This window comes from Chrysemys picta, chromosome 22 (genome assembly GCF_011386835.1).
Source record: "Chrysemys picta bellii isolate R12L10 chromosome 22, ASM1138683v2, whole genome shotgun sequence".
In the NCBI taxonomy this organism is placed as follows: Eukaryota; Metazoa; Chordata; order Testudines; family Emydidae; genus Chrysemys; species Chrysemys picta.
The window spans coordinates 18875874-18894021 of record NC_088812.1 but is presented as its reverse complement, the minus strand read 5'-3'; the positions used below and the strand labels follow the sequence as shown (position 1 = coordinate 18894021).

The 18148-nt window shown below is 61.1% G+C and overlaps 1 protein-coding gene across 1 annotated transcript in view; it reads left to right on the top strand.

Annotated features, from left to right (window-relative positions):
- ITGA5 (integrin subunit alpha 5) overlaps window positions 1-18148 on the top strand; it is a 59250-nt gene that overhangs the window by 9967 nt on the left and 31135 nt on the right. The window contains 9 exon segments of the mRNA XM_065576062.1: window positions 8626-8756; window positions 12523-12635; window positions 12856-12979; window positions 13398-13459; window positions 14312-14357; window positions 14673-14798; window positions 15802-15846; window positions 16634-16677; window positions 17953-18009. Coding sequence (XP_065432134.1) covers window positions 8626-8756; window positions 12523-12635; window positions 12856-12979; window positions 13398-13459; window positions 14312-14357; window positions 14673-14798; window positions 15802-15846; window positions 16634-16677; window positions 17953-18009 — 748 coding nt within the window.

Below are 18148 nucleotides of genomic sequence, written 5' to 3'. Positions count from 1 at the left end.
GCACCCATTGGGATTCGAACCTTTGTCTGCTTCAAAGCCCACGAGGCTGCCACGGCCTGGTCCCCAGCCTGACGGGGAGGGGCAATGTGGCTCCAAGGGCACATGGGTCGAGATCCAGCCTGGGGCACATGGGTCGAGATCTCTGCCTATGGGGGCCAGCAGCACTGCCTGGCCCTGCGCCACCCTGAGCAGAGTGTGGGTGCTGGTGCCATCGCCGCGGGGCGGGGGCAGGGCCTGGTTCTGACGGGTTCAGGTAGCTGCCTGGCTCGCTCCGTACAGGAACCCTGAGGCCAGCAGAGGCCCGAGAGCACCAGCCGGAAGAACCGTCCACTGGTATCCTCGGCTGCGGGGCCCTGGGCCGGCTCCAGCTAACGTCGTCTCTCCCTCCTGCCAGCACCCGGCTCAGCCAGGTCCCAGCTCCCCACCAGCCAGGAACTCCCGGCTCAGCCCACGCCAAGGAGCACCCTGCGTGGCTGGACTCCCAGCCCCGGCCCGTCCAGGGATGCAGCTGGAGTCGGCTGCCCCCAGACTCCCTGGCTTCCCAGGAAGGTGCCCAGCCATTCCCTGCACCCCGGCTCTGGAGAGAGCCTGATGTGGGGTTGGAGGGGAGACCCAGAGTGATGCCCCCTCCGCAGCCAGCAGGGGAGCCCTGGTCTGGTCCAGAGAAGGGGGGACAGGCTGTGCCCTGGGACTGTGCCCCCAGCAGCTGGGATTTTACATGGGGCATTGCCACTGTGCCATGGCCCCCTGAACTCTGCGTTGGGGGACCCCCTACCCACCAGATCTTGGAGGGGTCTGCTGCTCCTGGGGCCTGGCTGGCAAAGGCAGGGAGCTTCCCCTGGTGCCCAGCTATGAGGAAGAGGGAGGAAGAGAGCTGTGTCTGCGTCTTCTGAGTGCCTGTGTGACTCCCTGGCCTGCCAGGCAGATCCACATGGGGCGTGGCTTTCCTGGGAGCACTGATTGCGCCCTCAGCACTGCAGGGCGGCCGGGAGCCTGCTTCGTGCTCCAGGGAGCAGCCAGTTCTTGCAGAGCTTTCCAGGGGAGGCCCACACTGCTTCGTTTGGCCCGAGAGTCTCTAGCTGCCTATTGCGTGCGGAAAGCCCAGGAGCTGCATGTCCGTTTCCTTTCAGTATAATTATTACATGGCACCCAAGGGTCCCAAAGCACAAACCAGCTGTGAACTAAGCCACACGGCCGCTTGCTAGAGGCTAGTAGAGGTGGGGCCAGCTCATGGGGGAGAAACTGAGGAGTAGTGAGGTGCCCAAGGCTATGGAGAGTCTGTGTCAATCAGGGCTAGAACCCAGGAGTCCTGGCTCCTACTTCCCCCTGCTCCAACCTACTAGACCCACCCTCCAGAGCCAGGGCTAGAACCCAGGAGTCCTGACTTCGTCTCTAACCAGTAGGCCCCACTCTCACCATGTCTCAGGTCTTGCCCAGTCAGATTCTCCCTTGTGAAGTGCCCTCCCTTACTGCAGGGCCATGGCCATTAGTGAGGGAGGAGCCTGGTGCCCTGCAAGGGCTGGATGGCACCTCTCTGCCCTGCCCCTGTGCCCTGTGGGGCGCCCTCTCGCTCTGCAGGGATTGGCCCGACACTCACAGCTGCAGACAGAAGCTTGTTGCTTTTAACCCCCTTTTCTGTGCCCTACGTGGGGGAGGGGGCAATAATTAGGGGGGCGCCCTCGCCAACAGCAAGTCAGTTGCCTTTTACAGACCAAACCATTCACCCCGGGAGTTGGAGCTGGCCCTTCCAGGCTGGTAGCTTCCCCCTGGGATTAGATGGAGCAGCTGCTCTGTGCCTGGACCCCCAGCCCCTGCTCCACTGAGGTGCTGCCAGCCCACTGCAGCGCCAGCCCCGTTTGTGTGGTGATAGGCCCAGAGCCCCCAGCGCTGGGGCTCTCGTGGCCAGCATGGACCCAGCCAAGCTGGACCTGCTTTCCCTGGCTCCGGTTAGAAGGTGCTTGTCTAAGGGGAGCGCCCAGCAGCCCCAGCTGAGCTCGGAGCCCCTTCGTGCCAGACGCTGCATGGACAGACACAGTCCCTGCCCCAGACAGTTCACAGTCTACAGAGACAACAAGTAGGGTGGAGACAAGAAGGATGGTTCTCCCGCGTTACTGATGGAAGCCGAGGCCCAGGTTGTGACGTGCCCAAGGTCACAAAGGGAGGCCAGGCAGAGCCAGGAATTGAACCCCCGTCTCCTCATCCTCCCACCCACACCTGAGCCCTTGGGGAGGTGGGGGTGCGTGTTGGGCTGAGGCTGGTGCAGGGTGGGATGTGCTGCTGGTTGATGTTGAGGGTTGCCTGGCATCTCCTGCTGTTCCGGGCACTGTGTTCTCTATCTGACCTGTTGGCATGAGTGCCAGGGGGCAGGTATTGCCCCAAGGGGTCCCGCAGCTTCTCGGTACGAGTTCCCATGGGGAGGCTATGATGGGATCCCCGGGGTACAACCCGGAACTGTGGGACTGCTGTACCCCCTTAACTCTCCTGTCTGAGCTGTCTCTCACACTGCTATGCCAGTGACAGTGCAAGCTCATTAATTCATTTGCCACTGTGACTAAGGGTATGGATCTGCAACAGCCCTTGTTAACCTGAGCTGAGATTCCCTGAGCACTTCAACCGAAACTACACCGTTAGGTAAAATATAAAACAGATTTATTAACTACAGAAAGACAGATTTGAAGTGATTATAAGTAGCAGGCATTGAGATCAAAGTTGGTTACCTAAGAAATGAAACTAGAAACACAGTTTAAATCAGGGGTGGGGAACCTCTGGCCCGTGGGCCGGATCTGCCCCCTGCTTAATTTCATCCGGCAAGTCTCTGCACTGTGGGCTGGAAGCCCTGAGCCTCGGTGCCCCACATGGGGCTGGAGCTGCGAGCACCGGCTCACCCTGCTGCGGGGGAAGCGAGGGTGCCCCTGCAGCCACTAAGTGCAGGGGCGATCAAGAAAGCTCCGAGTCTGTGTCTGCCTATCCCAGCTCGCAGGCACCGCCCCTGCAGCTCCCATTGGCCGGGAACCGTAGCCAATGGGAGCTGCAGGCGGGCGTGGTCAGTGCGCACAGCACAGAGCCACATGGCCACATCATGGCTGCTTCCGGGAGTGGCATGGGGCCAGGGCATGGGGGGGAGCCTGCCTTAGCCCTGCCACTGACCGCGAGCCCGGCCGGAGCCCAAACCCCAACCCCCTTCCCCAGTCCTGAGCCCACTCCCGCATTCCAAACCCCTCGGCCTCAGCCCGGAGTCCTCTCCCGCACCCTGAACCTCTCATTTCTGGCCCCACCCCGGAGCCTAGGGGAAGCCCCAAGCCTCCACGGGCTGTGTGTGGCCCGTGACTGATTTTTTTTTGTGGGTCAGAGGCCCCCAATAGAATAAAGGTTCCTCACCCCTGCTCTAAATTCTAATTTTAACAGACTAAGGCCTTGGCTACACTTACCCGGTAGTTCGGCGGCGAGCGATCGAACTTCTGGGTTCGACTTATCGCGTCTAGTCTGGACGCGATAAGTCGAACCCGGAAGTGCTCGCCGTCGACTGCGGTACTCCAGCTCGGCGAGAGGAGTACCGCGGAGTCGACGGGGGAGCCTGCCTGCCGAGTGTGGACCGAGGTAAGTTCGAACTAAGGTACTTCGAACTTCAGCTACGTTATTCACGTAGCTGAAGTTGCGTACCTTAGTTCGAATTAGGGGCGTAGTGTAGACCTGGACTAAGCAAGATTTGAATCAAGCAGTCTCTCATCCTAAGAGATGTTACAGCAGCTCACAGTTCCCAGTACACAGGCTGGATTTCCTTCCCAGCCTGGGACCAATCTCCCCAGTTCAAAGTCTTTGTCTTCCAGATGCTGAGATGGGGGAGGAGAGAGGAAAGTGATGATGTCACTGTCCCTCTTTTAAACTTTCCTCCAGCTGCTAGGAAGATCCTTGCTATGGCGTGGGTGTAAATGCCCTCTCTGAGGAGTCTCTGGGCTGGCCACTGGGAGAGTGGTTTCCCCTTATCCGGCCAGAGACACATGTCAGGCTGGTGCTGATGTAAATCTGTCTCACTAGGTGCTCCTTTGTTGCCACTGAAAGGCCGGCTGTGGGCGTTCCCATCCTCACAACATATTTCAGTAACACACACATAGCAAAACCTCATAACTTCCCATACAATGCTAGCACATTACAATCCAACAGGGTAGTAATGTTCAATCGATCACGTTTCAATCACACCTCCCAAGTCAGACTTTGTACCAGACACATCACACTTAAGGCTAAGATTTTATCATGTATATTTTTTGTAAAAGTCACAGACAGGTCACAGGCAATAAAGAAAAATGAACCGAAGCCATGACCTATCCCTGACTCACTAAAAATATCTGTGACAAAATGGGGACCTGTGGGTGCCCACACCGCCTGCAGCGAGGCAGTTGCGTGGGGGCTAGGAGCTTTGGGGCCCCCCCAGCCATGACTGGGAACTGCCAGGGCCCCTGCTGCCTGCAGCAGCTGGGGGCTGCAGGGTACCCCTGCCGCCCACAGCTCTGAGGTCCCCTCATCAAGAAACTACCAAGCCCAACTATTCCCATCTCTCCAAAAGTCCACAAACGGGACCAATTGTGTCCTGCATACAAAGAGACAGACGATGTCACAGAATATTTTACTGCTTTTGAGAGGCTGTGCACAATTCATGAGATTCCCGATGACAAGAGAGTCCCCACCCTGATTGCAAAGTTAACTGGTAAAGCTCTGGATGTATTCAATGAAATGCCAATTCAGGATGCTTTACATTACTGCAGGTTCAAAGAAATAGTTGTGAAACGATTTCAGATCACCTCTGAAACGCAGAGGGTGAAATTTAGAAACCTTCAGAGGGGTGCTGGTCTGAGTAATGGGGAATATGTAAACAGGATGAAAGATCTGATGGGAAAATGGGTGAGGGGAAAAGGTATTGAAAGTTTTGAACCAGTGTTTGGCCCTGCTGCTCAGGAGCGTTTCCTAAGCATACGTAAAAAGATGATGTGAAACAGTGTCTATGGGACAACAATATGAAAACTGTGGATGAGACGGCGTCTCTAGCTGATGCCTTTGAGCCGACCCAGGCATCTATTGAGACTAAACCACAGAAAGAGGATGTTTATAAGTATCTTTGGTGCTACTGTTAAACCTCATAATAAAAAAATGTGTTGTTAATGTTGAACCTGATGACAAAAAAATCGGCACTGTCAAACCCTAGAAAAAGAGTGCGGTATGCATGATTTTGGGGGAAAGATCTTGCACGTGCTAGGAGTGGTAAATAAAAGCTCACCCTGTGTTAAGAGGCCATATGTAATGCTGCTTCTCAGCTAGTACCTGTAAGAAGGCTTGAAGTTTATCACAACAGAGAAACCATAATAAACCTGGTCTGCTGCATGGAAGGGGAAACTGAGGTACATCACCTCATCGCAGGTGGTGGGGGTACGCAGTTGGGTGTTCACAAAGATCTTTAGAGTGGCTGGTTGTTCAATATCCCTTGTGTCTTCCAGATCCTTCCGGAACCTTAGCATGTGTTCAGTTACTGGTTTTTCTTTCCCTTCAGTGTTCCCTTCACTATGGGTTCTCGAGCCTCTCGTACCTTGGGGATTTGGTACTGCAGGGTCTGGTGAGGTGAGGATGTAGGTAGGGCATTCTGCCTACTGGCTGGCCCTCTGTGGAGATGTCTCCCAACCCCAGGACTGTACATATGCAAGGAATCCATCTTCCCTCTCGGGCTTGCCCTGTGTTTGCCACTCCCAGCACTGAGACCTCCCCCACTCCTTTTCCTACAGGGCTGGGACCTATGCTTTCTGGGGTACAAGTGTTTACTGTTTGGTCAGACGCATCTTGTCCTAGCAGCTTTCCCTCAGCTACTTTTTGTGTCTTACGAGCCTGGAGGAAAACCCCTCCCCTCTGCCAGCCGGGTCCTTTGCATGCTCACAGACAACGCTTCCTGGACTCAACTTCTTGGCTGTTCCAGGCATGGGAGCTGCATCTTGACTTAAAGAGACACAATTCCTTTCCACAAGCATGTTAAGACCAGTGTCCTGGAAGACTGGGGCATGGATTGGGGAACCCTCTGTCACCCCCTTCTCTGTCCCCGAGAAGTTAGCTGTGTGACTGCTCCCCTCCGTAAAGCCAGTTACACAGTTCCCTCTCTGGACCTGAGTTACAGGCTGTGTGTCTGGGTGCACAGATCTGAATCAGCTACTCTGCCGAAGTGACCAGTGAGGAGACAGTCATGTGCTCCCGTATTCTTTCCCCATTTTCCTTTTCTGGGTCCAACAGGCTATTAATATTCAATGGATCAAAACTTTGTAAACGGTACCTCCTAAGGCAGACTTTGTACCAGAAACCTCACAGTCATATCACCGTGGGGAATATGGGGGTCCAGGGTGCTGCTTTGAGGTACAGAGTATCACAGAGGCTGATTCTGCATTGTGTTGGGCAGGGCCTGAGCTGACCCTTCAGACTGATGGGACCGGGGGATAACCTGGGTCTGAGTGGGGAGGATACTGGCCCCACAGCCCTCTCATGCCACCCCCTACAGAAGATAGAGGGTCCAGCCATGGGGAGTGGGGTCAGGCTGCGCCCCGGTACCTGCAGGCAGCGCTGCCCAGCCAGTGGAGTTTAGGGAGCACTTGGCTTAGAGGTGGCCTTGCTGAGAGTGTGGGGTTTTTGGGGGAGGGGGCGGGGGGGGGAAGCTGAGCTCATGGCATTGGTGCAGAGACCCATCCCGAGGAGTTGGAGGTGCCCGATCCAGATGTGGAAGTGAGGTGGGAAAGGCCGGCATGTCCCTGCGAGTCGGGAATCGTGGCCGCACCGGAGGACGGAAGTCTCCTGTTGAATGTGGGGGCCTTGGACTTGGAATCCAGGGAACTGGGCTCTTTTGGGGTTCCTGGGGCAGGGATTCTGGCGCCTTGGTCCCAGCTGCAGCCGGGGGGCTAAGTGGTGGGGACCGGCAGCCAGTCGCTGTCCCAACGGAGGCAGTGGTTGGGACCAGTTCTGGCGGTAGTGGCCCGCCCCTCTTCCTCACAGGGGCCTGCGGGCTGGGGTTGGTTTCAGCTCTGTCCCAGGCCTGGCTGGACCCTGGCGGGTGAATCGCAGCCACGCAACTGCTCTGTGCACACCTGGATGCCCACAACAAGGGCCCATTGTTCCAGGCACTGACAAGGGTCGGCTACAGACCCTGCAGCTCAGCGCGGGGGCCCCACGAGGAGGGGGTGTGCAGAGGGCGATAGAGCTGGGGAAAGGGGAGGGGCATGAGGAGTGGGTTTGAGGGGGAGCTCTGCTGCAGGGAGTAGGCTGGGCCATTCTATAAGTGATGCGCCCCTCACAGTCGGTGCTGGCCCCAGCGCAGTGGCTAGGGGGCGCTGTGCTGCAGGAAGCAGGCTGGGGTGTTCAGTGGGGGGTGCTCTCCCCTTGCGGTCAGCGCTGGCCGCAGTGCAGTGGCTAGGGGTCCCGTGCTGTTGATTTGCCCCTTGTTGAAGGAGAGGTCAGGCCTGGGAAATCCCTGCGTCTTCTCACAAGAGCACTTCCGTCCTACCCCTCCAGCCACCTGGTCATTGCAGCGGTTCAGCCCGGTTTCAAAGCAGGGGTCCGGGCCCCTGTCGATGCTGCCGTCCCCCAGTGGTCCTGCTTCTCCAGACGCCAGCGGGTACCTGTGCTGCTCTGGAGTCTCATCCCACCCCCACAACAATTCTCTCCCCTCTCTTAAAAGCAAGTCCCTTTTTAAATAGCTCTGGTCCTTCTGCTTTCTGGCCCTGTGCCCTCCTGGCCTTATCAGGAACAGGCAGCCAGTGTTTGCGGAGACCGTGGCTGGTTGTTTCCTTCCTGCTGGCTTTTCCTTAATGAACGAACCCCATCACTTTCCCATGGGATCGTCCCAAGGACCAGCCCCCCACAGCGCTGCTCGGTGACTGCGGCACAGCTCCGACCCCCCCCCCACACACACACACACAGCGCTGCTTGGTCACTGCGGCGCAGCTCTGATGCCCCCCACAGCGCTACTCAGTCACTGCGGCGCAGCTCTGACGCCCCCCACAGCCCTGCTTGATCGCTGCGGTGTAGCTCCGACGCCCCCCACAGTGCTGCTCAGTCACTGCGGCGCAGCTCCGACGCCCCCCACAGCACTGGGGCCAGGGAGCTGGTGCCATAGCTGTGCTGAGGGGCGGTATCAATCTCCTGGGGGGAAGATGGGTGGTGCATCCCAGGGGAGGGACAAGCCTCCTGGATGGCACATTGACATGCGGTGAGTCTGCAGCCGGTACCCAGTGAGGCAGCCCCAGTCCTTGGGGGAGCAGGGGAAGAGATGGGGCATCCCCCAGCCCCTGTGCTGTCAGCTTGGTTATGCTAATTCCAGCAGGGGGCTCACAGTGGGGATACCGGGGGCAGGGGGTCTCAGGCATGCAGACAGCGACCTCACCTGCAGAACAATCACCAGCGCTCTGCAGACAGCTCCCACAATCCCTTGTACCAGCCATGCCCATGGAGCATGCGGGGGGCATGGCGGGCGCTGGAGCAGTGGCTCATGGCCCATCTGCAGGGAGCCTGGGAACTGGGAAGGGACCCTGGGGTGGCTGGGGGAGAGGGGCCCAGCTCAGCTGCCGTCTCCGACTCACGGCCCTTTCCTCCTCCCTTTCCCAGCAGTATCAGCATCCTCGTCGGAGCTCCCAAGGCCAACACAAGCCAGCCCAATGTCACGCAGGGCGGGGCCGTCTACTACTGCCCCTGGCACCGGGGCAACAGCAGCTGCACCCCTATTGAATTTGACCAGACAGGTAAGGGGCGCATCTGCCTCATGGGGGAGGGGCCAGTGTGTTCAATCCAGCAGCTGGGGGGGGGGGGGCTGTCAGCTGTGCTCCTCCCCTTGGGCAGTCTCCTGTCAAACAGAACTGATGGACATCAGCAGAGCTGGGTGTGGGAGAGCCCAGGGCTGGGATAGCAGGGGGCTGAGGGTCAGGATTGAGGGGCACCGGCAGAGCTGGGGGATGGAGCCCAGGGCTGGGATAGCAGGGGGCTGCGGGTTGGGATTGAGGGGCACCAGCAGAGCTGGGGGGTGGAGCCCAGGGCTGGGGTAGTTGGAGCTGAGGGTCGGGATTGAGGGGCACCAGCAGAGCTGGGGGGGTGGAGCACAGGGCTGGGATAGCAAGGGGCTGTGGGTCGGGATTGAGGGGCACCGGCAGAGCTGGGGTGTGGAGCCGAGGGCTGGGATAGTGGGGGCTGTGGGTCAGGATTGAGATTCTCTATTGTCCATGAGATGACCTATGTAGGGGTGATGCCCTGAGGCCCTAGGCAGGATCGGGGGATCCCATGGGGCTGGGGCATGGAGAATTCCGCTCCCCCCCCAGGGTTTGTGCCCTTCTGAAGGTGGTCTGTCCCCTAGGTCAGCCCTCTCTGGGTTTGAAAGCTGCCACATGAGACTCCCCAGCCCAGGCCCGTCTCCTCCCGCCCCAGCCAGGTGGTTTCTGTCGTTACCCAGCCCAGCGGCGGTGCCGAGGGGGATCGGGCCCCGTTCTGCTGGGTGCCCTGGCCTGCCTGCGCAACGGGAGCTGAGAGCTGAGGGATGGTTTTTGCTCTTGGTCAGCTCCATGTGGGGCCAGGAGCCGGCCTGCAAGCTGCTATTGCAGCCGGAGCTGACCTGGGACTGAGCCCCTGCGACCCCCACCAGCCTGTCAGAGACTTTCTGCCTTGGAGAAACCTGAGCTGGGGGGAACCTGCTACCGTCTCCCCGCCCCCTCTGCTGGCTGGGCCCAGGGACCTGGTAGTGCAGCCCCACCCTGGGGCCATGGCACCCGACCCTCATCCCAATGCCGTCTGCCACGCATTCCCATCCAGTCTCATAGTGCCCCCTGCTGGAGAGGCTGGGCTGGAGTAGCTGGGAGCTCCCCCCACAGCCAATGCTCCTGCTCTGCTCCCCACAGCGCTCCCTGCTGGAGGAACGAGGTGGCTCTCCCCACAGCCAGCAGGTTGTTCCTTGCTGTGCCCACCTCCGGTAGGCCCCAAAGTGGATTTTTCTGCTGCTGTAGTTGTACAAGGCTGTTCCCCTCTGGGGTCTCTTGCTCCCAGAATGCACTGCGCCTGCCTCCACCCAGAGCACTCCATCTCCTTGGGAGGGAACATGGGGCATTGCCCTAGTCCCCCCCCCCTGCCCTGGAGGGAGCGTTGCCCTCCCGGCCAAGCTCCCAGCCCCCTGAGCCCCTGCTACAGGTGGAGCTGGGGGTGGGATCAGGTTGGGGTGGGAGGCAGGTTTGGGGAGGGTGTCAGCCCCAGGCTATCCCAACCTGGGGTGGGAGGCTGAGCGGCCTGGCAGTCAGTGCTCCTGGTAGGGGAGAGCCCAGATAAGCTGTAATCCCAGCCACAGGGGGTGGCTCCTCTGGCCAGCCCAGCCCCCCAGCGCTGCCAGGATGGGGCTGTGCTGGAGTGGTGCTGGCCCCTCCCAGCTCAGATGTTTCCTGTGCCCCCCCACGTCTCCCGCTATGTGTTTCCTCGCCACTTCCTTTCCTAAACAACCATCTGCTGTCACCGCGCCCCGCCAGAGGTGGCTGCGTTCCCATGGCAGCCAGCCTGTTCCCAGCATCCTCCTGGTTTTAACTGGGTGATCCCAGCTCAGGCCCTGGCATCACTTTGCGTGGGGACAGGTGGGGTGCAAAGTCCTGGTCTTGCCATTGTGATGGGCACATCCATCCTGCTGTCGCTCCCCCAGGGGTGACGTGCTGGGTCCTATGGCAGTGATCAGTGCAAGACCGGGGGACCGAGCCATGGGCCGGGGGGCAGGAGGGGAGCTTGTGGCACAGTCAGTGCCATCAGGGGGAGCTAGGATCCCGGGCTAAAGGCTGTGCAGGGGTGAGGGACCCCCTGCTCCCACCCACGTGGCTGCCTCTCACTCTGGCCCAGGACAAATATTTACCCAGCTTTGCAAAGGGAAGCGAGGGCTTTGCGGCTGGATTGCAGAGCTGGCGCCTGGCTGGGGTGACCTGGAGCGGGGTTTCCCGGCTGCAGGAATGCCGGTGCCCTGGAGGGGCCGGCTTGGATGGGGCCCTGGCTGGCTCGCAGCCAGGGGATTTTCCTTGGCTCGTTGGTCAGGCCGATCGCGTTACGGCCGGAGAGCAGGACGCGGCCCAACGGGAGCTGTCGCCCCGCGCGGCTCGCACCAAACGTTGTTCTCGCTCCAGCCAGACATGGCCCGTCTGGCTCCCGGCCCCGCTGGCGGATCCGTCTCCAGAGGCTCTCCTGGCTCCGCTCCCCCTCGGCACCCTGCCAGCAGCTGGAGCCACATGGCCTCTTGCTCTGGGGCCGTGATCCCTCACCCTGAGATAAGTAGTTAATGATGAACCAGGTGGCTCTGGGCTCATTCACTCCTGGAGCCAAGATGGGGCAGGGCCCAGGGGAAAGAAGGGGGGATGCAGGAGACATGTGGGGTGGGATTGGGGATGCCCCCCCCCCCCAGGAAGTGTGGCAATGTGGGGGGCAGTGGGCAAAGGCAGGGGATGCGCTGCAGGGGAGGAGGGCTATGGGAGGGGGAACGGGGCAGATGGGGGAAGAAGTCCTGGGGGTTACAGTACAGGAGGTGGGGGGCAGTGTGGGGCTGAGGGGGCAGAGTGAGTTGCAGCACAGTTTGTGGGGGCAGTGGGTGGAGGTAGGGGTGCAGGGGAGGGGGCAGGTGGTTGCTGTGGGTGGGAGCAAAGGTGCAGTGGGGGGGTTGCAGTGTGAGCTGTGGGTGGGAGCAGGGACGCAGTACGGAGGTGCGGTTGCAGTGTGGGCTGTGGATGGGAGCAGGGGTGCAGTGCGGGGTGGGGTTGCAGTGGGCTGTGGGTGGGAGCAGGGGTGCAGTGCGGGGGTGGGGTTGCAGTGTGGACTGTGGGTGGGGGCAGGAGTGCAGTGTGGGGGTGAGGATTGCAGTGTGGACTGTGGCTGGGGGCAGGGGTGCAGTGTGGGGATGGGGATTGCAGTGTGGACTGTGGCTGGGGGCAGCGGTACAGTGCAGGTAGTGGAGGGTACATGTGGTGGGAGATGGGGTTCTTGCTCTTCCAAGAATTCATCTCTGCTTGTGTTTTTCCTTAAAGCAAAGCTGAGCGAAGCCCCCAGCATGTGGGACCCACCCAGGGGGGAAATGGGGGCTGCGGGTGGCAGGTGGGACCTGCCAGGGGGGAAGGGGAGGCTGCGGGTGACAGGCGGGACTCACCTCGGGGGGAGGGGGGCTGTGGGTGGCAGGCGGGACCTGCCTGGGGCTGGCAAGGGATGCGGGGAGGGGAGAGACTGTCCCTTCCTGGGACACTTTGGCCAAATGCCCTCTTTCGAGACAGCTCGGAACACGCTGCCCCCTCCCCCGTGCCAGCAGCTCCCTCCTGGGTGACAGGGCCCCTGGGGCCTCGGGGCCGTGCTGTCCCACACAGAGTTTGCACCCATGAGCTGGCTGGCGTGTTCGGTCAGCGCTGCCCTCTGCGGGGCCGAGCTGGCAGCTCAGCCTTGTGTCCTAGGCCCCCGGCGGGGGCAGCAGCTGGTGCCAGTCATGGGGCCCGGCAGTGACCACGCTCCTCCCCACAGGGTCCCGCCAACACGACTTCAGCGGGAATGGCACGGACGGGCAGACGCCGGTGGAGTTCAAATCTCTGCAATGGTTCGGAGCGACAGTGCGGTCCCATGGCAGCTCCATCCTGGTGAGAATGGCCCGGAGGGACCCCGGCTGGGTAGTGCCCCCCAGGGGTGGGCTGGGGCTGATTTTCTGCCTGGCTATTGGGCAGGGGGGTTCCCGCCTGGCCCCACGCTGTGCTGGGGTAGTTAGTAGGTGGGTGGACACCATCAGGTAACGGGGCCTTCTATGCCTCGGTCGCTCGGTCTCCCCTGTCCCCAACTGCTGCTTGCTTTGTCCCTGCCCAGGCCTGCGCCCCCCTGTACAGCTGGCGCACCCTCAAGGAAGAATCTGGCCGAGACCCCGTTGGCACCTGCTACCTGTCTGTCAGCAACTTCACCAAGTTCGTGGAATATTCGCCCTGCCGCTCAGGTACCGGCTCAGGGAACGGGGGGAGAGTCCCTTAATGCCCCCTCCTGGGGCTGGGCTGGGGGGCAGTGGGCAGGAGACCCCAAACTCCTTGGCTCCCCCAGCAGCAGATAACCCCTGCTTTGAGGGGTAACCAGGAAATCTTTCCATCCCAGGCTCCAGGCCTCCCTCACAGCCCCAGCGCTGGGCTGGGCACATGTTCCCAGAGGATGGGGTTAGAGTGGGTGGGGACAGCGTTACCTGGGAAGGCAGGGAGAAGAGCCTAGTGGCTGGTGCAGGGGGCTGGGAGCCCAGAGTCCCACCCCAGGGTGCTGGTGTCCAGGATCAGAGCCCCCTACCCCCTCCCAGTCCCACTCCCCTCCCCCCAGAGTCCCTGGCCTCCGTCCCACTGCTCCCCCCTCACTGGTGTTTCTCTCTGCAGATCTGAACTCGGTGGCGGGTCAGGGTTACTGCCAGGGTGGCTTTAGCGCTGAGTTCACCAAGGTGAGAGGCCCTGATGCCATGCAGCTGCGCCCCTGAGCTCTGGTAGCAGCAGAGTGCCCCCTGCCTGCTGTCCCCAGCATGTGTATGGGGGAGAGCTGGGTTCCTCACCGGGGCCTCCCGCAGTCAGACCCCCCTGAGCGGGGCTGGGTCCCGGACTGTAGGCTCTCATACCTCCCGCCCCACAGAGCTGCGCCTCGAGCCCAGACCCACAAACAGGCACCTCCTACGGGAGCACTCCCCTAGCTGGTAGCAGTTGCAGGTCCCTTATCCTATCTGTGGGTGCCCCCTAGAGGGAGCATGTTCTTATGTGCAACACCTTGCGTGTTGGGAGCTGCTGGATGCTGGGAGTGGGGCCTTGTGAGGAGCCCCCCCCAATACCTCCGGCCCATCCCGGTCGCATCCCCCGTGCCCCACAAGCGGGGCATCGCCCTGTTGGGCCAGCTGGGCGGGTCTCTGCCTGCTTCTCCCCCCACCCCCCGGTGCCAGGGCAGGTCTACGGTGCTGTCACTCATGCCCAAGGGGACACAGAGAGCAGCAGCCCTTCCCGTGTCTCCCCGACTCCTTAGGGGGCAGCACAGGGCCCCTCTCTGCCCGTCGCAGCTGGGCCTGCAGACACCAGCCCTGCCCCACTCTGCTACCCCTCTGTGGGAGCCCTCCCTCCCCAGCTCTGGGGTTGGGGGACACTGAACCTGCTCATCCCAGCTGCCTCCCTTGTGGCCAAGGGGGGAGCAGTAGGGGTTTGGTGGGGGAGGGGTGAACCCGGCGACACCCCACTGGGGATAATCTGTCCCCCGCCCCCAACTCCCAGGCAGGATCTTGCCTTGTGGCTCTGACTGGCTCTTTGCTCTGCAGACGGGGCGAGTGTTGCTGGGAGGCCCTGGAAGCTATTTCTGGCAAGGTGAGTGCCCCCACCCCCAGCTACTGCCCTCCCACACCATCTTCCCCCCACCCCCAGTCACTGCCCTACCCCACCGTCTTTCCCTTCCTCCCTCCCCTTGCTACTGCCCTCCCCCACCGCCTTTCCCCTTCCCCCACCAGCGGCTACTGCCCTCCCTACAGTCTTTCCCCTCCCCCACCATCTTTCCTCTACCCCCCTCCCCTCCCCGCTACTGCCCTTCCCATCTTCTCCCTGTTCTACCCCTCCCTGGGGTACCACTCCTTCCCCTGTTCCCCCAGTGCTGGACTCTCAGCCGCCCGCCCCATCTCCCCCCAGGCCAGGTGATCTCAGCCACGCAGGAGCAGATCAAGGAGGCCTATTACCCCGGGTATTTAATCCTGGACACCCAGGGGCAGCTGCAGACACGCCAGGCCGCCCCCAACTATGACGACAGCTATCTGGGTGAGTGCCCCGGCTGATGGGGGAAGGTACCCTCTGGGTGGGGGAGGGGGATAGCTGAATGTAGAGAGAGGGCCCCCAGTATTTGGCGGGTTACCCCTTCTAGGTGCCTGTGGGAAGCGAGCCGGGGGTCTTGGCCCAGCTCCCAGCAGACCGAGGCTCCTCACTGCAGGTTCATGGGCAGTCTCGCCCAGGGAAGACAGGGGGAACTGGGCCTTGCCCAGGGCGGTCCCTGCTCCCCAGGCTTGGGCATAGGCATTGCACCTGGCTGTGCTGCTCCCCAGGACCAAACGGAGAGACGTGCCCAAAGCCGGTCTCGCTCGCCGAGTGCCCCCCCCCTGCAGGGGTGCATGGTGACACCTGCCGTGGGCTGGGGGAGATGGGGCAGGGGTATTCCTCATGGGGGGGCTGGGGGCGTTCCTGTTTATAGCTGGGGAAATGGAAGCTGTACTACTCCCAAGGACACGCAACAAAGTCAGGAATAGAACCCAGGAGTCCTGCCTCCCAGCACTTCCCACAGCTCCAACCACTAGATCCTACTCCCCGCCCAGAACTGGCAATTGAACCCAGGAGTCCTGACTCCCAGCCCTGCCCTGATCCAACCACTAGCTACCAGTCCCTGCCTCCCAGCCCCCTGCTGCTCCCTGGTGCTTTATAGACAGTAACTAAGAGAACGGCTCCAGGGAGCTCCTCTAGTGCAGACTTGGCCTGTGCCTTGGCGCAGATGGGTGAGTGAGGCATGGAGAGGGACTGAGGCTTGCCAAGGTCACGGAGCCCCCAACCCCGTCACCCAGGGCCCCGTCAAGGAACTAACCCCTCTCCGGTGCAGAGCAAAGCAGCTGAGGAGTGTTTCTGTGTGGTTCCCTTTTAATCCATCAGCCTGTCACTGAGAAGCCAGCTCCTCTTGCCCAGTGTTGATATAGGGCCTAAGCAAAACAATGGGGACAGAAGGGCCAGGGGCTGAGTGGTGCGGGAGCCAAACCCCTCTGCTCCTCTCCCCATGCAGGGTATTCTGTGGCCGTCGGTGAGTTCAGCGGGGATTCTACCGAAGGTACTGCCGTTCTGGGCTCTCTGGAGGGGGGGAAGGGAGAGTAAATGCTGAAGGCCCCCCCAAGTTCTGCCCCCGTAGACATGGCAGGGTCAGTCCTGGGGCAGAACAAGTGTTGGTTGGAGCCCAGGTGCTCTGAAGACGCAGTTGCTATGGAGGAGGCTGAGCTGACGCTCCTGGGTCTGGCCAGCCGGGCTAGGAAGCTGCACAGGGCAGGCTGGCTCCCACCGTGGGGCCTGGCTGGGCCCAGCGTAAAAGGCAGAAATGAGCGTGACATGCCGCCCTGGGTGGGGTTCGAACCCAGCACCTCCAGCGCCCTGCCCTCAGAGCAGCCGGATAGGCTGTTACCCTGGTGGGCCAGCCGCTATGACGTGCTCGCCCCAGGTTACGTGAGCAATAGCCGGACAGCTGAGCTGGGGGTACTTGGGGGGTTGGGGTCCAGGGCTCTGGTTCGATCTGCCAGTCCTCCCGCACTGAGACAGTGAGTGAGCCATCAGTGGGTGCAAGGTGGTGGATGGATCGATGGACTCTGCAGATCTGAACCCTGGCTGGGCTGGGGCTTCAGCCCCCTGGAGTTTGGGCTCTAGAATTCTCCCCCCCACCTCACTCCCCATGTGGGTGAACTGCTTTACCGTGGGATGTGGCGTTGGACAGCCCAGGGTCACACCTGCCTGGGGTGCTGGCCTGGCTTTGTCTGTGTCGTCCATCCCACCCCAGCATCCCACAGGCTGAGCTGCCCCCAGGGACCCGCCTGGAGCTAACGGACCCGTATCTCTTTGCTCCTTTGCAGACTTTGTGGCTGGCGTTCCCAAGGGAAACCTGACCTACGGCTACGTAAGATCCCGAGCTGGGGCAGTAGGGTGGGGGGTTCCTCCCCTGGGGGCCAGGGGAGTCCCCCGTCTCTGTGCCTGGCTGCACCCAAATGCTCTGGGTCTCTTCTTTTCCAACGACATCTCTGCTAGACTGGGCCCTCCCTCCACCTGCCCTGGGAGCTCACACCCCAGGGGTGTCTGCAGGGCGGGGGGTGCGGTGCTCATGTCATCAGCAGTTGCTTGCAGGATGGCGGGGCGGGGTCCACAGTACAAGCTCCCCTACCCCCAAGCATGGACCTTGCTAAGCCCCACAATCCTGCTGATTTGGTCGTTTCCATAGTAACTAACACACTGCCCCGGGCAGGGCTGAGGGCACGTCTACACTGCGATTAAACACCCGCGGCGGCCGGGCCAGCTGACTCAGACTAAGGGGCTCTTTAATTGTGGGGTAGATGCTGAGCCTTCCTACCTCACTGGGTCCTAGAGCCTGGGTGCCAGCCCAAGCCCTAACATCTGCCCCATACTGTGATGGAGCGAAGCCTGAGCCGAGACCGGGCGTGAAGAAACGGAGGGTGGAGATGGCGTGGAGGAAGTAGCGGCCCAGCCCACCCAGGGCTTTGTGGTCACCCCCATGCATGTGACCTCATCGCCCGCTCTGTCAACATCACAGGCCCTTCCTGTGACCTGCCCAGGAATCCTGCTGTGCGGCAGAGTGACTGCCCGAGTCCTGCCAAGGATCCCAAACTCCCACCGCTTAAAGATGACTGGAGGTTTTAGAGGAGAAATGGGACTTAGCACCCTGGATTCTGCTCTCTGCTCTGGGGGGAGTGGGGTCTAGTGGTTAGAGTGTGTGTGTGTGGGGGGGTGCGCGCTAGGACTCAGGACCCCTGGATTCTGCTCTCTGCTCTGGGGGGAGTGGGGTCTAGTGGTTGGGGGGGTGGGGATGAGGGCTCAGGACTTCTCTCTGATGTGGTTTCCCATCTATAACGTGGGGAGGGCGCTTAGCTGCTGTGGGCATCGCCCGTAGAGCCCCTCAGAGGGGAGGCGCCAGAGAAGTGGGAGTTGGATTTTCTACCTGACGAAGTTGCAAACACCAGGTGAGATCCCCCGGCTGGGCTCTGGGTCAGCAGAGCAGTGGAGTGAGCAGGGGCTGTCTGGGCCAGAACTGTCCAGAGGAGGCGAATAGAAACCACCTGGGGGCTGGGACGGGAGTGAGTCCCGGTCAGAGCAGTTCTGCACTGAGGGCTTGGGATGGGGTCTCGGCAGCCGAGCTGTGACCTGGGTTTTCTCTTGCCAGGTCACTGTCCTGAATGGATCAGACATGAAGTCCCTGTATAACTTCTCTGGAGAGCAGGTGAGCAGGATGCGCCAGCCACATAGGCCAGGTCCGTGTGCTTGGCAGGGGCTCTTCTGATGTCTGAGCAGAGCTTTGGAACAAGGCCACCCCGAGGGATCGAACGAGCCCCATGGGCAGTGGGTGATGCCCACTAGGT